Genomic DNA, 18,045 nt, shown 5'->3' with positions numbered 1-18,045 from the left:
CCAACATCTTTTTGAACTTTGTTATGCTCATATATATGTATAAACATAGTCATACTTCCTTCAATGTTTACATTTAATGTTGGTTATGGACCATATTTGTTAGCAGTGTATCACACACTGTGTTGAAACATCCTAGTGACATTTTTAACTAAAGATCACAAGCATCATCATTTTGTTGTAGTCGACGACAAATATTTATCCATCCCAACCTTCCCTCAGTTTGCACGGACGCTTTTTAACTATTAATTCCGCAAATAGTTCATTTTGTAAATCCCTCATTTTAATTCTCTCTTCCTAACTTAAGTTTGTGAATAATTTGTAATTGCATCTAACATAGACGAAAAGCCTACACATTTAAACATGAAATAAGAGCACATCATAACTAAATATAAAAAATGTATTAAACAAGATACATAACAATAATAAAATATAATAATTTATTACATAAAATAGAATAATGAAACACAACTTAAACATATTTAATTTTCGTCATCTCAGTAATTTCAACTATTTTCATTAAATTTATAAATATTCTTTGTGGAACTCTCCATATATTGAATATATCTCAAGGTCTCAGAGTATGTGAAATTTGATGAGTTTCAAAATAATTTTTAATATCTAGACCATGTAATGAAGTTTGTTGAACATTTTGAGGAAGCTTATACAGTTTCACCATCAGAATTATCTTGTTCATAATTTTGCAAAATTTCTTCTTTATTTTCAGTTAAAAATCAATATTGAACTATATGTTTTGTTGTTCCTTATGAGCCGCCTTGTTGAAAATTTTGTGTGTTTACGCTGGTCAAAATCTGGTGAAAATCTTCTTTGTGATAGATTTTGTGGTGTGCCACATTACTGAATATTTGATAGTGCTCCCATTGTTGAGCTTTTGGTGGTGTTCCCCATTATTGAATATGGATACCCAGCAAGCTGACACATGTCCATCTGAGAAAAACACACCGTTTTATTAAAACTTTGTGATCGTGGGCTTTGGTTGCGTAATGCATGATTGGGCTCCGTATTTTGAAGGTGTATTCGGCCCGATGAGATGGATGTCGACTCTAACCTTAATACGGCTGAAGCAAAGAACCAAAGTTCGTCTCTCTGAAACATCGTCCTCTTGACTTCCCTGTTATATGATTTCTGTCCAAGAAAAAACTCATTGTAACACATTCAATCAACACTAAGAGTTTGCCATTATCGTTCACATTCATTCTCAGAAAACATGTTTCCACCACTTTCATTTATTCCTAATCACCACCTCTTTCAGCTTCTTTGCACTCATTCACCTATAGAGAGGCATCTCCATCGCCATGCATCTCAAAGATGAAGGTTATTATCGTCTTTTTGTTGACCAAATCAATTTAGTATGTATTGTGAAAAGTCAATTATTTATTTATATTAGTAATGTTTAACGGTTACCTTTGACGAACAGAAATGGCTTGATCAACACAAAACAAGAGCTAAATAGTTGTTTCTCATTCTTAAAAATTGAGGACTAGAATAAAGATTGAGGACTAGAATAATGTAATTAAATGGCTCACTTAAAAATCATAACTTTTATCTCTGAAACATCGTCCTCTTGACTTCCATGTTCTGCGATTTATGTCCAAGAAAAACTCATTGTAACACATTCAATCAACACTAAGAGTTCGCCATTATCGTTCACATTCATTTTCTGAAAACATGTTTCCACCACTTTCATTTATTCCCAATCACCACCTCTTTCAGCTTCTTCGCACTCATTCACCTATAGATAGGCATCTCCATCGCCATGAATCTCAAAGATGAAGGTTATTATCGTCTTTTTGTTGACCATATCAATTTAGTATGTACTGTGAAAAGTCAATCATTTAGTTATATTAGTAATGTTTAACAGTTATCTTTGACGGATAAAAATGGCTTGATCAACATAAAACAAGAGCTAAATAGTTGTTTCTCATTCTTAAAAATTGAGGAATAGAATAAAGATTAAGGACTAGAATAACGTAATTAAATGGCTCACTTAAAATTATAGCTTTTATCTCAATTTAAAATGTTTTAAATAAGTTTAAAATTAATCAAGAGCTAAATTGTTTCTCATTCTTAAAAAAAAACACACACACTAATCTTCCATGTAGAAGCCAAAAAATGGGAACTTGGTCATGAATCTTTTTTATAGATATCAATAACAAAAGTTGATATCCCAAAATGGTTATAACCCATTCTAATGTGTGATACAAACCAAATGAATGGTCATGACTTGAAACATGTACGTGAACAAAAAAAACTTGAAACATGTATTAGATGATCCTAAGTGAAGAAAGAAAACTTACTTTAAATTTGTTTTTTAAATTATGAATTACATTGAACAACTTTTTTAGTTCTTGATTCAGTTCTTAATCTTATTTAAAATGTATATGCTTAAGTAAGTTATTTAATCGAGATTAACATATATACAATTTCTAAATAACCCAATGTTAAGTATGTCATTTCAATCTTCAACTTTTAAAATTGAAACAAAAAAATCTTAACAAGCCATTTTGGTTCTATAAAATATGAATTATTTTGTCAATTTTCTTATGTGTATGTTTCATGTTTTGATACATTCATTGACCAATATTCCTTACCCACATACACAATCACATAAGAGGAAAAAAACGCTCTCTCTCTCTCTCTCTCTCTCTCTCTCTCTCTCTCTCTCTCTCTCTCTCTCTCTCTCTCTCTCTCTCTCTCTCTCTCTCTCTCTCTCTCTCTCTCTCTCTCTCTCTCTCTCTCTCTCTCTCTCTCTCTCTCTCTCTCCTCACACACACACACATATATATAAGGTTACTAGAATTTGGATATTATTAGCTCAAATTTATATTTATTTAGAACCATAACCAATATAACTTGGAAAGTTATTAGTATAACTTGGAAAGTTATTAGTAAGACATGAGCTGTTTTTCCAGCCAGATCTACGCCAAAAAACTCTTGATTACAATGATCTCATGTCTTTATTAGTAAAGAGATTATGCTTATATAGATATTTTAAAATTTAGCAATCATATTTACATACACATTGATGCATGCGAGCATAACCTGGCTTGGGAGCTTGATCAATACATTTGTCACAACGTACTCCATAACCTTTTGGCAAAGCTTTTCCAGTATTTTTGACAATCATTTTTTTTACGTCTTCTACACATAAATTAATTCCATTTTTTCCGCATGTTCCAAAATAATTGCTTGGTAATGTATCGCAGCCAAGTTTTCTCATGCCGGCTTCCACCTCTACTGCATTATATCAAGCTCAAAAGATTAGTAGATTGTAAAATTTATTTTGATAAACACTGAATAGAACAAAAATTACCTTCATTATTTAAAATGAGAAATGTGAGAACACAAGAAACCATTAACATAACACTGAGTCTCATGGCTGAAAATGAGAAAATTCTTAACAACAAAAGAAATACTTTTTTTCTTACACTCCTATGAAATACAATATGCTTCTTTGCCATTAACTCAGAATAAATACACTTTAAATAGGATAAAAATAGATATTGAAATTAACTCAGAAGAAATATAAATAAAACTGAAGGTGCAGATGAAAACTAGTCAACGAAATCGATGGGATCGATGTTTTCCCTTTGAAATAATCTTACAAGAAAAGCATAGATTTAATTTAATTTTACTTTTACCAAGTTTGATGTTTAAATATTAAATAAAATTATCAAGTATGAAAAATAAACTAAATGAAATAAAATATGTAACTGAAAAATAAATAGAAATTTCTTGAAATACCGTAAATTGGCTACCATTTTTCAAAAAATACAATCAATCAAAAATACCCTAACATTTGAATTTAGGGATTAATGATTCTTGTTTAGGGTTTAGTACTAAGGGGTTGGGATTGACATACAAATGTTTTATAAATTATTTTAAACATTTTAAATGATTTAGAAGGGTTAGTTTAGTCTTTTTCATCCAAAACATAATGTATTTATGAAAATGGTTATCATAGGGTAAAATTTGAAAAGTGGTAGAAAATTTGTTATAGAACTGAATTTTCCCACAAATAAAACTATATAAACCAAACTTATAGTCAGTATAAATGAGATTAAAAATGTGGATATTCTTATACATTGGTTTCAAACTTACTCGAGAAAAAAGTTCAACATAATTATTTTTAGTGGTCGTTGTCACTTTTAAGATCATTGTTAAATAATGTATTTACTCTCAAACATATGTAATAACTAATAATTGATATAGAAGCAGTCACTGATAGGAAAAAATTATATGACAATTTTATGGACGAAAAAGTGTTTGAACATGTGGACCAAGTTTTGGAACATCTTACGCTTGCGCATCTTCTTGAGATAGACCATGATTCATGATTGGTGACTTCAGTGAGATAACATGACACCATCAAAAAAAAAAGGAGATGTAACATCTTCTTTTTGCCTTTTAACCAAATAATTACTGCCTTTGGAAGGATTGAATTTCCTTATTCTTAAAATATGATGTCGTCTTGGGTAAGGAAAAGAAGACATACTCAACTAAGATGTCTACTAGACCGAGCTCTAGAAAATGAAAACTTGTAGACCAGAAACCTCCTCAAACTATAGGTTAGGTGGTGGAGCTCATAAAATGCTAATTATGAAATGGGTGAAAGTGATTTTTGTATTCAGATATGAACATATGAAATTGGGTGGTTGGAGAAACCAGATGTTGGCAACAAAGATGTTATTTAGATATTTTTAGGTTCTTATACATCAGAACCGAACTCATCTAGACTGAGAAAGATTCAACTCAAAACCCACATATAAATTTATAATATTCAAGCGGAGCCTAATTTCAAAAAAAAAATGATAACTGAAAGGAACAACATGTACCTAAATGGATAGCCAATGTTCATGCCTAACTGATTTTATAAACTAATAAAAAAGACTATTTCTATATGTTTGACTAAATTATATAAAATATAAATAATTTTTTATTTAGTAAAATAATTATATGGTGAATGTCTTTAATGTCTATGTACTAAAATCAAATTTAAAAACGTGAATGTCTTTAATGTCTATGTACTAAAATCAAATATTTTTCTTATCTTAGAATAATTATATCTTAAAATAAAAAATCTAAATAAAAAAACTTTTGTAAATTAATATCTCTATAAATTAATAATGTAAGGACTTTGAAATTTTATTAATTTATAGAGATTTTAATTTACAAATGTTTTTTTATTTAGATTTTTATTTTTAAACTTAGCTGTCATCAACCCACTGATGACTACATGAACTTCTAGAGATAATGACGGCTTAAGAAATGGCCATTCGAGAGGAATGGTGGAAAAAAAAATCTATAAAAGAGGAAGAAGACTCAAAGAAAAATAAAGCCAATATGCCCATTTCTTACACCTTATCACTCACTACCTGTTCTACTTCTATCGACTTTCCTTTCCGATTTGTTTTATTCATTTTCCTCATCTTGTATTCGCGCTTCGTTGTAACCATAATCTCTTGCCTCTTAAATTTGTTTACCCTATTAAATTTGTTGTTTGTTGAGACCGATATCTACCTTCCGCAATTTGCTTTCTATTTATTTTCTAAAACTCCAAAAAAATTAAGAAATCCGAATAATCTAAACCTTTTAACCCAATAACCGAATGCCACAACACTCACTGCTTAGGAGAAAATTGCGAGTCAACCTTTTTAGCCTTTATTCAAATCCAAAACGCCGGCTGATTCCAGAAGATTATCTACTCACTCACGACTTCATCCTACGTTTACTTTTTAAAATTACAAAAAGTCAAAACCAACATTTCACAGCATCATCAGCATTGCCTCTCTCTCTCTCTCTCTCAACAATGGTCGTTAATACTCCTCAACCGTCTTCTCCTTCCCCCTCTACATCCTTAGCACCTCTGTAACCTTCTGGTTTTTGATTACACGTCTTAATGTCACCAGGTAGATCACAGTTCCGGCGAACAGAGGTACATCGATCACTGTTTCTTTTTTTTTTCCATCTTCTCTCCTCTGTTTCCATTTCTTGGAATTAACGCTTTATCTCTAATTTTGGATATTCGCCAGAGGAGTTGGGCTACGCTCTGCTGTTCTCCGGTTTCGTCGTCATGCTTACAGCTCTATCCGGCTCGTCTTCTTCTCCGTAAATGGTTTAACATTCCAAACACTGAATCCGACCTTGCCCCTGAAAGTGACGATGAAGATCAAGAAGACAGTGATTGTGCTGATGATTCTGAAACCGAAGGTCAGTGGTTTCTCAAATCTCTCTGTACACAATTTTCTGAAATCTAAAGAAAACTATGTTCCGATCTCGAGTTTCAGGAATCGAAGAAGGTCTTCTTGACACTGATGGTATTGTGCTCTGTTTCAAATGTCTTTAAATCTTTATCCATGTCAAGAATCATCGGCCATTTTTATATATTTTTAGATGCACAACCAGAGCTGAGAAGAAGGAACTCAGAAACGTTTAGGAATCAGTATATGGACACCAAATCAGTCAGGTTCATTTTTTTTCCTATGTTTGAGATGTCTCTCTGCTACTTTCTTGTGTTGTGTCTTAACTTTAATGTATGTTTTGATGTAGCTAGAATCTGTGTTGGGACTTGGAATGTTGGAGGAAGAGTTCCACCAAAGGACTTGGATATTGATGGTTGGGTAGATACCATTGAACCTGCTGACATTTATGTTCTTGGGTACGTTCCTGCAAGGCGGCCCTAAGATTATAGGGGTTTTATGCGATTTATTAAAAGTTTCAATAAAAAATTTTTTTGACAAATTTGAGGGTTGTCTATGTAATTTTCTTCGAAAAATTTGGGGGTTATAAACGAATGTTTCATTTGGCTTTGTCTAGGACCGATCATGTGTTCATGTCTCATTATAAATGACCTTACTTCACTGTTTTGTTTTTTTACTCAGTCTTCAGGAAATTGTTCCACTGAATGCTGGAAACATTTTTGGTGTTGAAGACGACAAGCCTGTTTCTAAATGGGAGGATACCATACGTGACGCTTTAAACAGGATAAGACCGAGCAAGTTAAAGATCATAAGTTACAGTGATCCTCCTTCTCCGTCCAAGTTTAAACCATTCGAAGAGGAGGTCTCTGATGTAGTAGAAGATATGTTTACTTGCAATGTTATTCATCCGGTTGATGAAGATTTCGAAATTGAGGACGGTATTGTAAACACTAATTACGATAAGAGATCATGCTTGCCGAGACAAGAGTATCTCCAGAGGCAGTTCTCATCGCCAAAGACGCTGGACAGGTTATTGTCAGTGCAGCTTGATGACACTGGTTCCAAACGTGCCAAGAGTTTAAACCGGTGGTTTAGTTACTCAGAGAGAGTTGGGCTGAGCTGGCCAGAACCTCCATTGAGATTGTTGAACCAACATGTTAGGGAAAGGCGTTGTTCCTACAAGTCTTCACTGAAGCCGGTTAAGAATTACAGCTCTTTCAAAGCAACCGCAACATCAGGGAAGAAGACGCCTCTGCTAACTGATATAGACTTCAAGCCTCTCATGAACGTGAGGAAACCGTCGTATGTACGGATCGTTAGCAAACAGATGGTTGGAGTTTTCTTAACCGTATGGGTTCGGAGGAGCTTGAGGAAGCATATACGTAATCTCAGTGTGTCTACTGTTGGTGTTGGCGTTATGGGTTACATTGGTAACAAGGTCTTCATCATTACTTCTCTTACTTAAACTTGATTTTGGGAATGCATTTGCGGATTGTGATAAAGTGATTATGACCTTTACAGGGAGCTGTCTCCGTGAGCATGTCAGTGTATCAGACACCGTTTTGTTTTGTCTGCACGCATCTAGCGTCAGGGGAAAAAGATGGAGATCATAGAAAAAGAAACGCTGATGTAAGCGATATTCATAGAAGAACCCAGTTTCATCCTCATTCTCTTAATGCAACAAGAGTTCCAAGAAGCATCCGTGATCATGAGTATGTTTTTTTCTTGATTTCACATTCAAGAAATAAATATTATTGATATTAACTTTAGCAAGAAAAATGTTAATGTTCTACAGAAGAATAATCTGGCTAGGGGATTTGAATTATCGGATTAACTTATCGTATAAGAAGACACATGAGCTTATTGCAAGAAAAGATTGGAAGAAGTTAGCTGAGAAGGACCAGGTACATTTTCACTAAATATGGATAATCAAATTGCCTTTGATCAAGATCATATTTTATTACACTCTTATAGTATCAATCTTTGGTAGCTTGCAAGAGAAATGAGACAAGGGCGTGTATTCGAGGGATGGTCAGAAGGAAATCTAGATTTTTCACCAACTTACAAATACGAAATAGATTCGGAAATTTACAGAGGAAACGATCCCAAGTCAGGGAAACGAACACCAGCCTGGTATGCTGCTCTCACATACTCATTACAGACCTTTTAAATATGGTATGTATATTTTAAAACTAAATGTTTGTTCAGGTGTGATCGCATTATATGGTATGGGAAAGGAATGAAGCTTATGAGTTACAGAAGAAGTGAGATTAAACTCTCTGATCACCGCCCGGTCACAGCAACATTTGTTGTAGAGGTTGAGGTTTTCTCTCCTCGGAAGCTTCAGCGTACGCTCACGCTCACCAACGCAGAGATTGATAGCCATGAAGCTTTTGTACAGGAGTAGCTATATAACTAAAATCAGATCCATTCACTTCATTTGTTTTCTTTGTTCGTAATTGTTTCATATCACTGGCTGTCTGTGGATTCAATGTTTGACATGTCTCGTCAAAGAAACGTATATGTTCAAGGTTGTAAGGGTGTGTGTAGTGTTAGTGTGAAATACACAATCCTATTACTTGTGTGTCTGTGTGCGCGCGCGCGAAACGTGTGATGTATGCCTAAATCACGGTGATCTCAAGAAACTAATCGCATCCAATTTTCACTAGCTATATTTGGGGTTTGATTAGTTACAAAACCACATAATTGTTCAGGTTTAACATGCTCTTTCCTCGTGGATTAGCAATTCGTTGCAACGTTTACTATACTTCTTTCATTAAAAAGAGATCATACAACTAAATCACCTCCGATGTACGACTTGGCCTCATTAGTAAGAAAATTCACGTAATACACATGTTCGTTGAATTATGAGGTGATAACCTAGAGAGAAGGTTTCTCTAGCATTTTTTTTTTTTGAACTGATTTGTAACTATTTTCATTATACTACTTAAATGTATCTGACAGTAAAATAAATTTCATTAAAATTAATAAACAATGATAAAAAGGAAGCAAAAATATTTATTTAAACTTTAGTTTAATACTAAAATTCTGATTTGTAAGTTTGATGTCACTATGGAGTGTTTAAATAAGAAAATATGTTGCTATATTTTAGTTTAAGGTTGTAACAAATCATAGACTCTACCATAATTTTCAAATTGAAAGTTTTAACAAATCTGACATATGACTGCAAATGAATAAGTGCTATCTAAACATAATTAAAAATATCTAATTTTGTTCCATTCCACTGCATTCAAGTAACTTTTTTCTTAAAAGTGATTTATTACTACATTTCTTTTGTTTCCATTTATCCCACAAGAATTGGAATGTGATCTTTTTTTAATTCTATGTAACTGGTAGTTTTATTTTGGAATCAAACGAAATAACCCATTCCACATATTCCAATTCCAAATTTTGTTGATCCAGTTATGGCCTTAACTTATCGAAAGTCTTCATAATATTGAGTGACACTGAGATTTTCGGACTTGTTGACTAAAAGTTTTTAGTGTGTTTTGGAATACAAGTGGCCTTTCATGCATTCAAATGATTTTCATGTGCGCCAAGGTTTGCTGATGGGCGTTGTGTGGCAAAAGATCACACGAGCCAAAAAAGGAACCTCTCAGAACGCCATGCTACCACCTCGACAAGTAAGTGACCCAGCCAAGTAACGATCCTCTACAGCTCCGAAACTTTAAGAGAGTGGTGACCATCAAACAGGCTCCGGTCGCATGGTCATGGTTCATCCACCAGGGTTTTGGGTCTGTCTCCTTAGAAATTAAAGACACAGAGGTACGAGCCGATAGAACAGATCCTGTTCAAGTAAGGTCGTGACTCGTGACCATTGCTTCCTTCTCTTTCTCATATATACTGGAACTTTTATCCTCCTTGCTCGATGTTGGATGCTTTGACAATATTGTTTGTAAGCCACGTATTATATATATAATACGATGGCTTTTTTATATTGTTTCTAATATTTTAATACGAAGGCTTATACTCTTACCTCCTAAAACGAATATAATACAACCAACTATTGATGTCAAACGTCATATACAGATTTTACTGATTTGAGTTTCTGTCAAGGCAAAAGTGATTTTTTTTCTCTCAATATGAAATTCGTAGAAGAAAGAACATGTTATGGTCTCTCAAGATGATTCATCTTTAACACTTATGCAATCATAATCCGACCATAATTCACTTTCCTGAAGCTAAGAGCATGAAATCAAGAAGAGGGTCTAGCCGCAGAAGACCGACCTCTGAACCCAACAACACTTAGTTTCTTACCTGTTCTCTCTGAACCCTTCTTCCCCCTCGCAGCTATCGATCTGGATCCAACCGTCTTCAATATTTTTCTCTTGGGCTTTGTAGACTTTTCTGGAGGAGAGGATGCTCTTCCCGAAGTTGACTTTCTCACTGAAGTAGACTTTCTCACTGGTGTCTTCACACCTGCTGGTCTTGCAGGTGGAGATGATGATGTTCCTCTGTCTCTAGTGTTTCGTTGCTTGCTCACTGCTCTGATCTGCTTAACGCTCCTTCCTTTCTCCTGAGTGATTTGGGTTCTTGCAGCATCCCTCCTCACGTTATCGTTGGTAAGTGCTTCTAAGCTCTCGTTGTTTCTCATAGCTTCTTCGATTCTAGCTGCTAACATTTGGTCCTTCCTGCTTATCAGACTCGTCACTTTTCCTGTAAAGAGAAACACATTAACACTTATCTTTTTTTATTACCTAGTGCCTCAAATCATAAGCAGCAGATGCTTTAAAAGAAGGTAGACAAAAATGAATTAAACTAATTAAAATGGTCAAACCTTTAGCGCCCATGCGAGCTGTTCTTCCAGTGCGATGAAGGTAGTCAATCTAAGCAATTCAAGTTTAAAGTAAACTTTCAAGGTCTCAAGAAACGTGAATCAACAAGTTAAGAGAAGAAAGAATAAGGACTCTTACAGAGTTCTTTGGAAAATCAAACATGATTACATGATCCACGTCAAGGTCCAGACCCCTCGCAGCCAAATCAGTGCACACCAGCGTGGGGCAGTCTCCTTCTTCGTCCTTAAACTTTTTCAAGTTCTCAACCCTGGATTGATTGATGAAATGCAAACCAATTTAACTTCAGGAAATGAATTACGTTTCAGGCAAAAGCTGTTTTTAATTGCACCTTTGTTCTGCTGGAACTTCACCGTGATAATTCACAGTAGAGACCTGGTTTTCAGAAAGATAGTGATCGACGGCACGGCTGGAGTTCAAAGTGTTACAGAAGACCATCACCTTGCTCCCTTTGGCTAAGCTAGGTTCAAGAACCTGCATTCTCATCAAACCATAAGTACCAAAACCGTAACATGTTTGAAAACCAGAATCTTAATGGTGCATTTTACCTGTAGAAGTGCTTCTAGCTTATCTTCGCTACCTGAAAGCTTGACGAAGTCATGCCGAGCATTTGCTATCTTCTTATGCAATGTTGATGTTCGCAAATGCTCTATCCCTTGAAACTCCTCATCGACTAACTTCTGAACAGCCTGAAAACGCAAGAAGAAAAGTTTATAAATCATGATAAAAGCCAAAGGGGTAAGCACACAGTGAACATGTGCATACCGTTGTCATAGTGGCAGTGACTAAGACGGTTTGAAACCCTTGGTCATTTGTTTTCAACGCACGCTGTTTCAGTGGGGCAAGAAACTTGCGAATGTCGGGACCGAAGCCACGATCAAACATAGTGTCTGCCTCATCAAGCACCTGTATAAGAACACATCCTCATTGCCCTTTTGTTTAACTCCAAAATCATGGAATATATAATGTCAAGAAACCAGAATAAGAGCATACCAAATACGCAATATCTCCATAGACCATGTTTCCTTCTTCGATGTGCTGAAGAATCCTACCAGGGGTTCCAACAACCATGTCTATTGCATTGTTCAACGAATCCTCCTGTGGTCTTATCCGAGAACCACCGCTAACTAATATAGATCTGAACCTCGCGTGGTGGCTTACGGACTTTGCCACACGGTAAACCTAATGCAGAGTCCTTAATTAGTTTTTCACATTTTGCTGTCCAAAACCATTGATGAAACTAGCATAAATACTCTACTCTCCAGTGTTATGGTCATCCTATAAGAAGGCAACCAAAACTTTCTAGAAAATAAATATTCCAACTTTTACATTTTTCCCAGCAACCACAAGTTCATATTCGTTTCAACACAAACATGGAATCCACATTTACAATGTCCTAGAGCAGCAACAAATCTTGGTAAAGAGAGAAAACAAAAGCAGTAGAAGTAGAAGTAGAAGTAGTACCTGCTCAGAGAGTTCTCTGGTGGGACAGAGAACAACAGTCCTGGGACGCCTAGGCTTAGTTATTTTACCAACGGTTGCCTCATCTTCTCTCATCAGCTGCAAAAACTCAAACCAATCCAACTTACAACGCCATGCTTTTCAAGAACATAAACCAACCTATCTTCATATCTAAAGAAACAAGACAACACTGGAACTGGGGAGAGCTCTAGATATCATGGAATGACACTAAATAAGCAAATCAAATCATCTACTGTTACATAAGAATACACAAGCAAATCCACAGAAACATAAGAAGAGTGACCTGAACAATAGGAAGCAAGTAGGCAAGAGTCTTGCCGGAGCCGGTGTGGGACCCCAAGACGACGCTCTTGCGCTCCATAACAGCAGGTATACCGATACACTGAATCTCAGTAGGAGCCTCAATGTTCATCTCTTTCAAAGCCCCCATGACTTCCTCGCTCAGCCCTAGCTCCTCGAAACTCTCAGCCATCTTCTTCTTCTTACTCTTCATGTTTTGTTCTTCCCCTATGCCGACGACGCTGCTCGGCCTCTGCTGCGGTTTCGCTGCCGATTCCTTCAAGTGCCTGAGACGGAGCCTCTCCAGCAAGATCGTGTGCTTTAATTGATCTGGCTCGGCGATGTTCGTTTCCGTCGGAGCGGCTGCGGCGGCGCATAGAGGGCGGCGAAGAGCGTGGCGGAATATAGAGGAAGGTTTGTGGAGGCGGAGAAGTGGGATGACGTGAGGGGTTCTGGAGAAGGTGAAGAGGGAGGAGGAGGAGAGAGAGAGGGAGAGGATTGTTCTCGAAGCTCCTACCATAGCTATTTCGCGGTTGTTCTAGGTTTATCGGAAGGTTTAAGAGGAGGTGTTGTTGTTCATGGAGGTCATTTGGTACGAGCGATGATGGAAGAAGATAGGTTTTGCTAGTTGAGTGGACTGACAAGAGATTAAGGCCTACACGGCCCATATCTTGGCTCATTTAGAGTCTCTATGGGCCATTTTACAATACATTATTTTATGCTGCCTATTGAGGTAGACTTTGATGAATAGTTTTATTTATTTATTTATAATGTCCTGTTCACAAAGAATGCACTTCGAGGGTGGATTGATTACCGCATAGTCTAACCTAAATTTTGAGTGTTTTCGACCAATGTCAAAAGATAACCAGATCATATGTACCATGTCACATCAAATATTTACAGCATTATTAGAAGTTGTAACTGACATAATATTGTAAACAAGAAGCAACATAGTCATCATGCAAATAATAGGTTAACTAATCAGGAAGGTATATATACAACTTGGGTAAAATTAGTTGTTCATAGGTCCTTGTTTTGCAAGGCAATGTGTTGCATAGCGAGGAACATGAGTGAAATAAAGCTCTTTTCTAATTCCACTTTGAGAGCTATCAGTGCCGAAAGAAACCATAGAAGTCATCCAAAGCTTCTAGAGAAATAAACTATTCATGCAAAATGAACACTTCGTCTCCAAATATTAGATTACTGAACCAAATATGATAAGCTGTTTATAACAGTTGTTCCGAAAATAACAAAATATATCCAGCAGAATCGATTTGATCATACAGACTCCTCCAATCAAATTAATACATGATGGAATGGCTGAAAAGATTGCTTCTACAAGCTTTATCGTTCTGCAATTCTCAAGAGGAGTACACCAACCTTGAATGAATAACGAGCAAATGTATCAAAAACGAAGGTAAAAGAATCTTGAAATCCACAGTTCAGCAAGCGCAACCACCCCCTTTTGGCTCGTTTTCAGGCACTACAGCTGGTATGCCTTGGAAGTATCTGCAATAACCAAAAAGAACTGTGTATGAGGAACAGATTCTATACGTACTCAGCCCAAAGAGTTAATATATTAGAGCTAAAGCAAAGAGAAAACAACATACATGTCCTGATCATTCTCGTTGGCAAGAGCGGTTTTGGCAATGGTAAAGAAAGCCTCATCAACATTGTAGTCTTCTTTAGCTGATGTCTCGAAATAGGGTATGCTACCATTTGAAGCACACCAGTCAGCTGCTTTCGTCTCAGAGACCTGTTAAGTTATATACATGATGAAACCCAGACAGAGTAAAAGACTTTAAAAAGCAGAGTGGAAAACATTTTCATGATCTTCTGATTACCACTCTAGTGCTTCCTCCACCTATGTCAACCTTGTTTCCAAGCACTATAAACGGAAAGGTTTTTGGATCCGCTGGACTTGCCTGTGCAGGACAAGAAGATGCCACAGAAACATGTTAGCATATTATAAATTGCGAGTGCAGGAAAACAAACTGAACAAGGCACAAGCTTTATAGTTTAACGAATTCTATGAAGGCAGAAAATGAGTTAGTAATATACTTGCTAGTTGGTAATATTATTGTTTTAATGATCATTTTAACATACAGAAAAAAAAACTGTTTTTTTGCTCAATCATATTGTTCTAATGGGAAAAAACAAAACTTGAGGTCATAACTCATAAGAACCAAAAGCTCTCCTAATCACATCATCAGAAAAGGGATTGACTTTTGAGTTTTGCAGAAGCAAGATGTTAATACAGATCTCAAGATTGTGACTCTAGATAGCCAAAGCTAACAAAAGTTCCTAGGTTCCATGTATTCATCACAACAGACAAAGAAAACAAGAGCCGAATATAACAAAGAAGCATCATGCCAAAGAACCTGTTTAAGAAACTCCTCATGCCAAGTTTCGAGGGAATCAAAGGACTTGGCCACGTTAACATCATAAACCAACGCACAGCAATCTGCACCTCTGTAAAACGCCGCACCAAGACTCTGGAACCTCTCTTGTCCAGCAGTATCCCAAATCTACAAAACCAAACATACATACATTATAAATAAAAAAATCGAATCTTGAGAAAATAATCTCATAAACAAAGAGAAACCCACCTGGAGAGTAACAAGCTTATCCCCAATCTGAAGCTCCTTGGTCACAAAATCAGCACCAATAGTCGCTTTATACTGCAGACTAAACTTCTTATGCACATATCTTAAAATCACGACGTTAAGGCCCCCAAATAATAATATTTACCCTCAAAACAAATGTTTTCACAGAATCAAAACAAGGATACTGATTCATCAAGGACGTCTTACCAACCCTGGAAAGCGACAATCACAGATCAAACCATTGAAAAAAGGGAGGATAAATTAAAGAATCAGCGTGTTTTATATTTACCCGCTATCGCCGAGGACAATGACCTTGAGCAAAGTACGTCTTCTCGTCGCCATTGGAATCGAAGATTGTGTAGATCGATCTCGGAGATCAAGTTATACTTTTTTTTTGTTCGATTTGAAAAGAAAAATCGAAGAAGAAAGGAGATGGAAATAGTAAAGGGGCGCCAATTAGATCCTTATCGTTTTTTGAGGACTGAATCTATTTTTCCTTTTTGTAAATACGTAACCTTGTGGGGTTCTTTCATTAAATAATAAAAAGGTTTGGGGATCTTTGATTAAATAGCGAAAGAAAATACGTGGTTTTTAATATGTTTGCCTGAGTTTCAACGAGCTTATTTTTTTTTAATGTCTTGATTTTTTATTTCATTTTTGTCTGTTATTTAAAAAAAATTAACTTATAAGTTTTTTCAAAGACTTCAAATTATTTCAAAAATATACTATCACAACTTTTAATAAATAGTACCAACATATTATCAACAAAGCATATAACTTTACGTAGAATTAAATTGTAAATAATTAGTTTAATCCTATCGAAAGATTCGAAAAATGTTCTTAATATAAGTTAAACAAATATTTTTTACTAAAACTTTTTTTATTTATATTAGTTATTATTTTATTTATTAATACATAAATATAGTAATTTCAAGAATCTCATCACCACCAAGGAGGTTTTCCACACATATTTGGTTTTTGCCAATATGGATCATATATTTTGGAGATGTCATTTTAATCTCAGATGATCACTATGCCTGAATTTTATGATATATTTAAAAAATACAAAATAACAAAATTTTTAATGAAATTGACAGAGATCCTAAAGACAAACATCAGAGACAAAAGTAATAATTTGGAAAGAGACTCAAAAACCACATGTGCATAATGAGTTCTAGGTTATACCGACATGGACAAGCAATGCATAAACACAAAATACACCTCCTATTTAAGGAGATGGTGCTTATAGATGGGTCTTGCAAGGATCGGAAATTTTACTAGAGAAATGGTTATTATAGTATATTAGAAGGTTTTGATTGATTGATGGGCCAGAAAAACGAGAATCAGCCTTTATAGATGGGTCTTGCAAAGAACATGAATTATACTAAAGAAATAGTTGGTATAGTATATTAGAGGGTTTGATTGATTGATGGGCTAGAAAAACGAGGATCAACCTTTCCTCCTCTCATGCAGAAGTGGAAACTTTTATCTGGACGATGAAATGCATGAAAAATCTGCCACAATTCTATGTAACGTTTACCACAAATTGTTCACAGTTGGTTAAGATAGTTTTGGAAACCAGGAGAATGATATGCTTTTGCATCCTAGCTCGAAGAAATATGACAGATCAAGGAAACTTTTGAAACTTTTGAGATCACGCATTTCCCCAGGGCTCAAAACACAAAAACGAATAGCATTGCACGTAGTGCTCACACTCAATCGTTCTAATTTTTCTTATAGACGCGGAGTACCATAGTTGGTCAGTAGAGTCTTAGTCGAATATGTTTAAACTGATGACAAAAGAAAAACCAACGATTTTTTTAAAAAATAGAACTATGAAAACTTTGATTTTGGCTTTTATAAAAACAAAACTAAAATAATTATACTTTTAAAAATATTTTAAATTACCTAAAATTTAAGTAATTCAAATATATTAACATAACAACTAATAGCTAAATTTTAGTTATATAGAATTTTTTTTTACAATGTAGTAAATGGAAGATAGTTATAAGTAAAAAATTTAATCAACTTTATACAAATTTTATTGTATCAAATATTAATTATGAAGTTATAAATTAATCTACCAAAACAAATCTCCAATAACTTAATTTATCAAGATTATTATTTTGTAATTTTAGTAATGTTTTTTTCTAAAATTAATATTTGTTCAAAATAATAAAAAAACATTAACAAAAGAGGATTTTGGTTTTTAAGCATAAAACAGTAAAACAAAGGAAAACTAGTTTCCCTAAAAAAAAATATAGAGAATCTACTTTGCTTAAATCAAGATTGGATAAAAAATACTTTTTGGAAAATCAAAAATAAAAAACTAGTTAAAAATTACAAACAATCATCATCTTACCAAGTACGCAGAGGCGGCCCTGGGCCAAAGCAGATGAAGCATGGACTTCCGACCGCCTTGATAATAACTAAAATATCGGCCACTTTTTTCACAAAATCTGTGTTAGTCAGGTGGTCTACATGGCTATAGTCTCACATTCCAGTCATGAGTTCGAAACCCCTCTGCTTCATTTCAGCCACATTTTTGGTTTTGGCTTGTAGCCTTAAGATTTATAGGATCGGGTCTGCAAGTACATATAGCCGATGGTGTACTAGTCCGAAAAACTCTAATTTTTATAGTCACTT

General features: G+C 35.0%; 3 protein-coding genes, 1 long non-coding RNA gene and 1 other non-coding gene across 6 annotated transcripts; 1 reads left to right on the top strand and 4 right to left on the bottom strand.

The window, feature by feature from the left end:
* Window positions 1-2,937: 2,937 nt before the first annotated feature.
* Window positions 2,938-5,139, bottom strand: LOC111214608. The gene is made up of 2 exons (XR_002663973.2): window positions 3,332-5,139; window positions 2,938-3,255 (listed from the first exon to the last, which is right to left on the bottom strand). It is a non-coding gene; the product is annotated as an uncharacterized LOC111214608 (long non-coding RNA).
* A 466-nt stretch (window positions 5,140-5,605) lies between these two features.
* Window positions 5,606-8,806, top strand: LOC106438499 (type I inositol polyphosphate 5-phosphatase 1-like). 2 transcript variants are annotated; one of them, XM_013879681.3, is made up of 10 exons: window positions 5,606-5,953; window positions 6,051-6,228; window positions 6,306-6,335; window positions 6,412-6,484; window positions 6,572-6,676; window positions 6,900-7,656; window positions 7,740-7,930; window positions 8,014-8,122; window positions 8,209-8,351; window positions 8,427-8,806. In XM_013879681.3, exons 1-10 carry the CDS (start codon window positions 5,918-5,920, stop codon window positions 8,623-8,625), a joined length of 1,821 nt encoding a protein of 606 aa, XP_013735135.2. In that variant the 5' UTR covers window positions 5,606-5,917; the 3' UTR covers window positions 8,626-8,806. The 2 variants fall into 2 exon arrangements, with proteins under 2 accessions (XP_013735135.2, XP_022571866.2); XM_022716145.2 differs by having other exon boundaries at window positions 8,193-8,351.
* A 1,022-nt stretch (window positions 8,807-9,828) lies between these two features.
* On the bottom strand, window positions 9,829-10,044 carry LOC125607343. The gene has a single exon (XR_007338503.1). It is a non-coding gene; the product is annotated as a small nucleolar RNA U3 (small nucleolar RNA).
* A 167-nt stretch (window positions 10,045-10,211) lies between these two features.
* LOC106438498 (DEAD-box ATP-dependent RNA helicase 39) lies at window positions 10,212-13,409 on the bottom strand. The gene is made up of 9 exons (XM_048776013.1): window positions 12,798-13,409; window positions 12,497-12,592; window positions 12,026-12,214; window positions 11,798-11,938; window positions 11,581-11,721; window positions 11,364-11,506; window positions 11,153-11,282; window positions 11,017-11,065; window positions 10,212-10,895 (listed from the first exon to the last, which is right to left on the bottom strand). Exons 1-9 carry the CDS (start codon window positions 13,311-13,313, stop codon window positions 10,435-10,437), a joined length of 1,866 nt encoding a protein of 621 aa, XP_048631970.1. The 5' UTR covers window positions 13,314-13,409; the 3' UTR covers window positions 10,212-10,434.
* Window positions 13,410-13,974: 565 nt separating this feature from the next.
* Window positions 13,975-15,880, bottom strand: LOC106423535 (ras-related protein RABG3a). Its single transcript, XM_013864306.3, has 7 exons — window positions 15,689-15,880; window positions 15,585-15,611; window positions 15,403-15,502; window positions 15,175-15,321; window positions 14,638-14,718; window positions 14,404-14,549; window positions 13,975-14,302 (listed from the first exon to the last, which is right to left on the bottom strand). The coding sequence occupies exons 1-7, from the start codon at window positions 15,739-15,741 to the stop codon at window positions 14,236-14,238; spliced, it is 621 nt and encodes a 206-aa protein (XP_013719760.2). The 5' UTR covers window positions 15,742-15,880; the 3' UTR covers window positions 13,975-14,235.
* Between the last annotated feature and the right edge of the window lie 2,165 nt (window positions 15,881-18,045).

This window comes from Brassica napus, chromosome A3 (assembly GCF_020379485.1).
Source record: "Brassica napus cultivar Da-Ae chromosome A3, Da-Ae, whole genome shotgun sequence".
Classification (NCBI taxonomy): Eukaryota; Viridiplantae; Streptophyta; class Magnoliopsida; order Brassicales; family Brassicaceae; genus Brassica; species Brassica napus.
Note: the sequence above shows the minus strand (reverse complement) of the source record. Positions and strands in the feature narration are given on the sequence as shown.

Coding starts and splice junctions, on each gene's coding strand:
- LOC106438499 (XM_013879681.3), top strand. CDS start 5,918: ATGTCACCAGGTAGATCACAGTTCCGGCGAACAGAG. Junction 5,954..6,050: donor CACAGTTCCGGCGAACAGAG/GTACATCGATCA, acceptor GATATTCGCCAG/AGGAGTTGGGCTACGCTCTG. Junction 7,931..8,013: donor AGAAGCATCCGTGATCATGA/GTATGTTTTTTT, acceptor AATGTTCTACAG/AAGAATAATCTGGCTAGGGG.
- LOC106438498 (XM_048776013.1), bottom strand. CDS start 13,313: ATGGTAGGAGCTTCGAGAACAATCCTCTCCCTCTCTCTCTCCTCCTCC. Junction 11,283..11,363: donor GAAGTTCCAGCAGAACAAAG/GTGCAATTAAAA, acceptor CAATCAATCCAG/GGTTGAGAACTTGAAAAAGT. Junction 10,896..11,016: donor AGCTCGCATGGGCGCTAAAG/GTTTGACCATTT, acceptor TTCTCTTTACAG/GAAAAGTGACGAGTCTGATA.
- LOC106423535 (XM_013864306.3), bottom strand. CDS start 15,741: ATGGCGACGAGAAGACGTACTTTGCTCAAGGTCATTGTCCTCGGCGAT. Junction 14,550..14,637: donor GTGGAGGAAGCACTAGAGTG/GTAATCAGAAGA, acceptor ATAACTTAACAG/GTCTCTGAGACGAAAGCAGC. Junction 14,303..14,403: donor AACGAGAATGATCAGGACAT/GTATGTTGTTTT, acceptor TGGTTATTGCAG/ATACTTCCAAGGCATACCAG.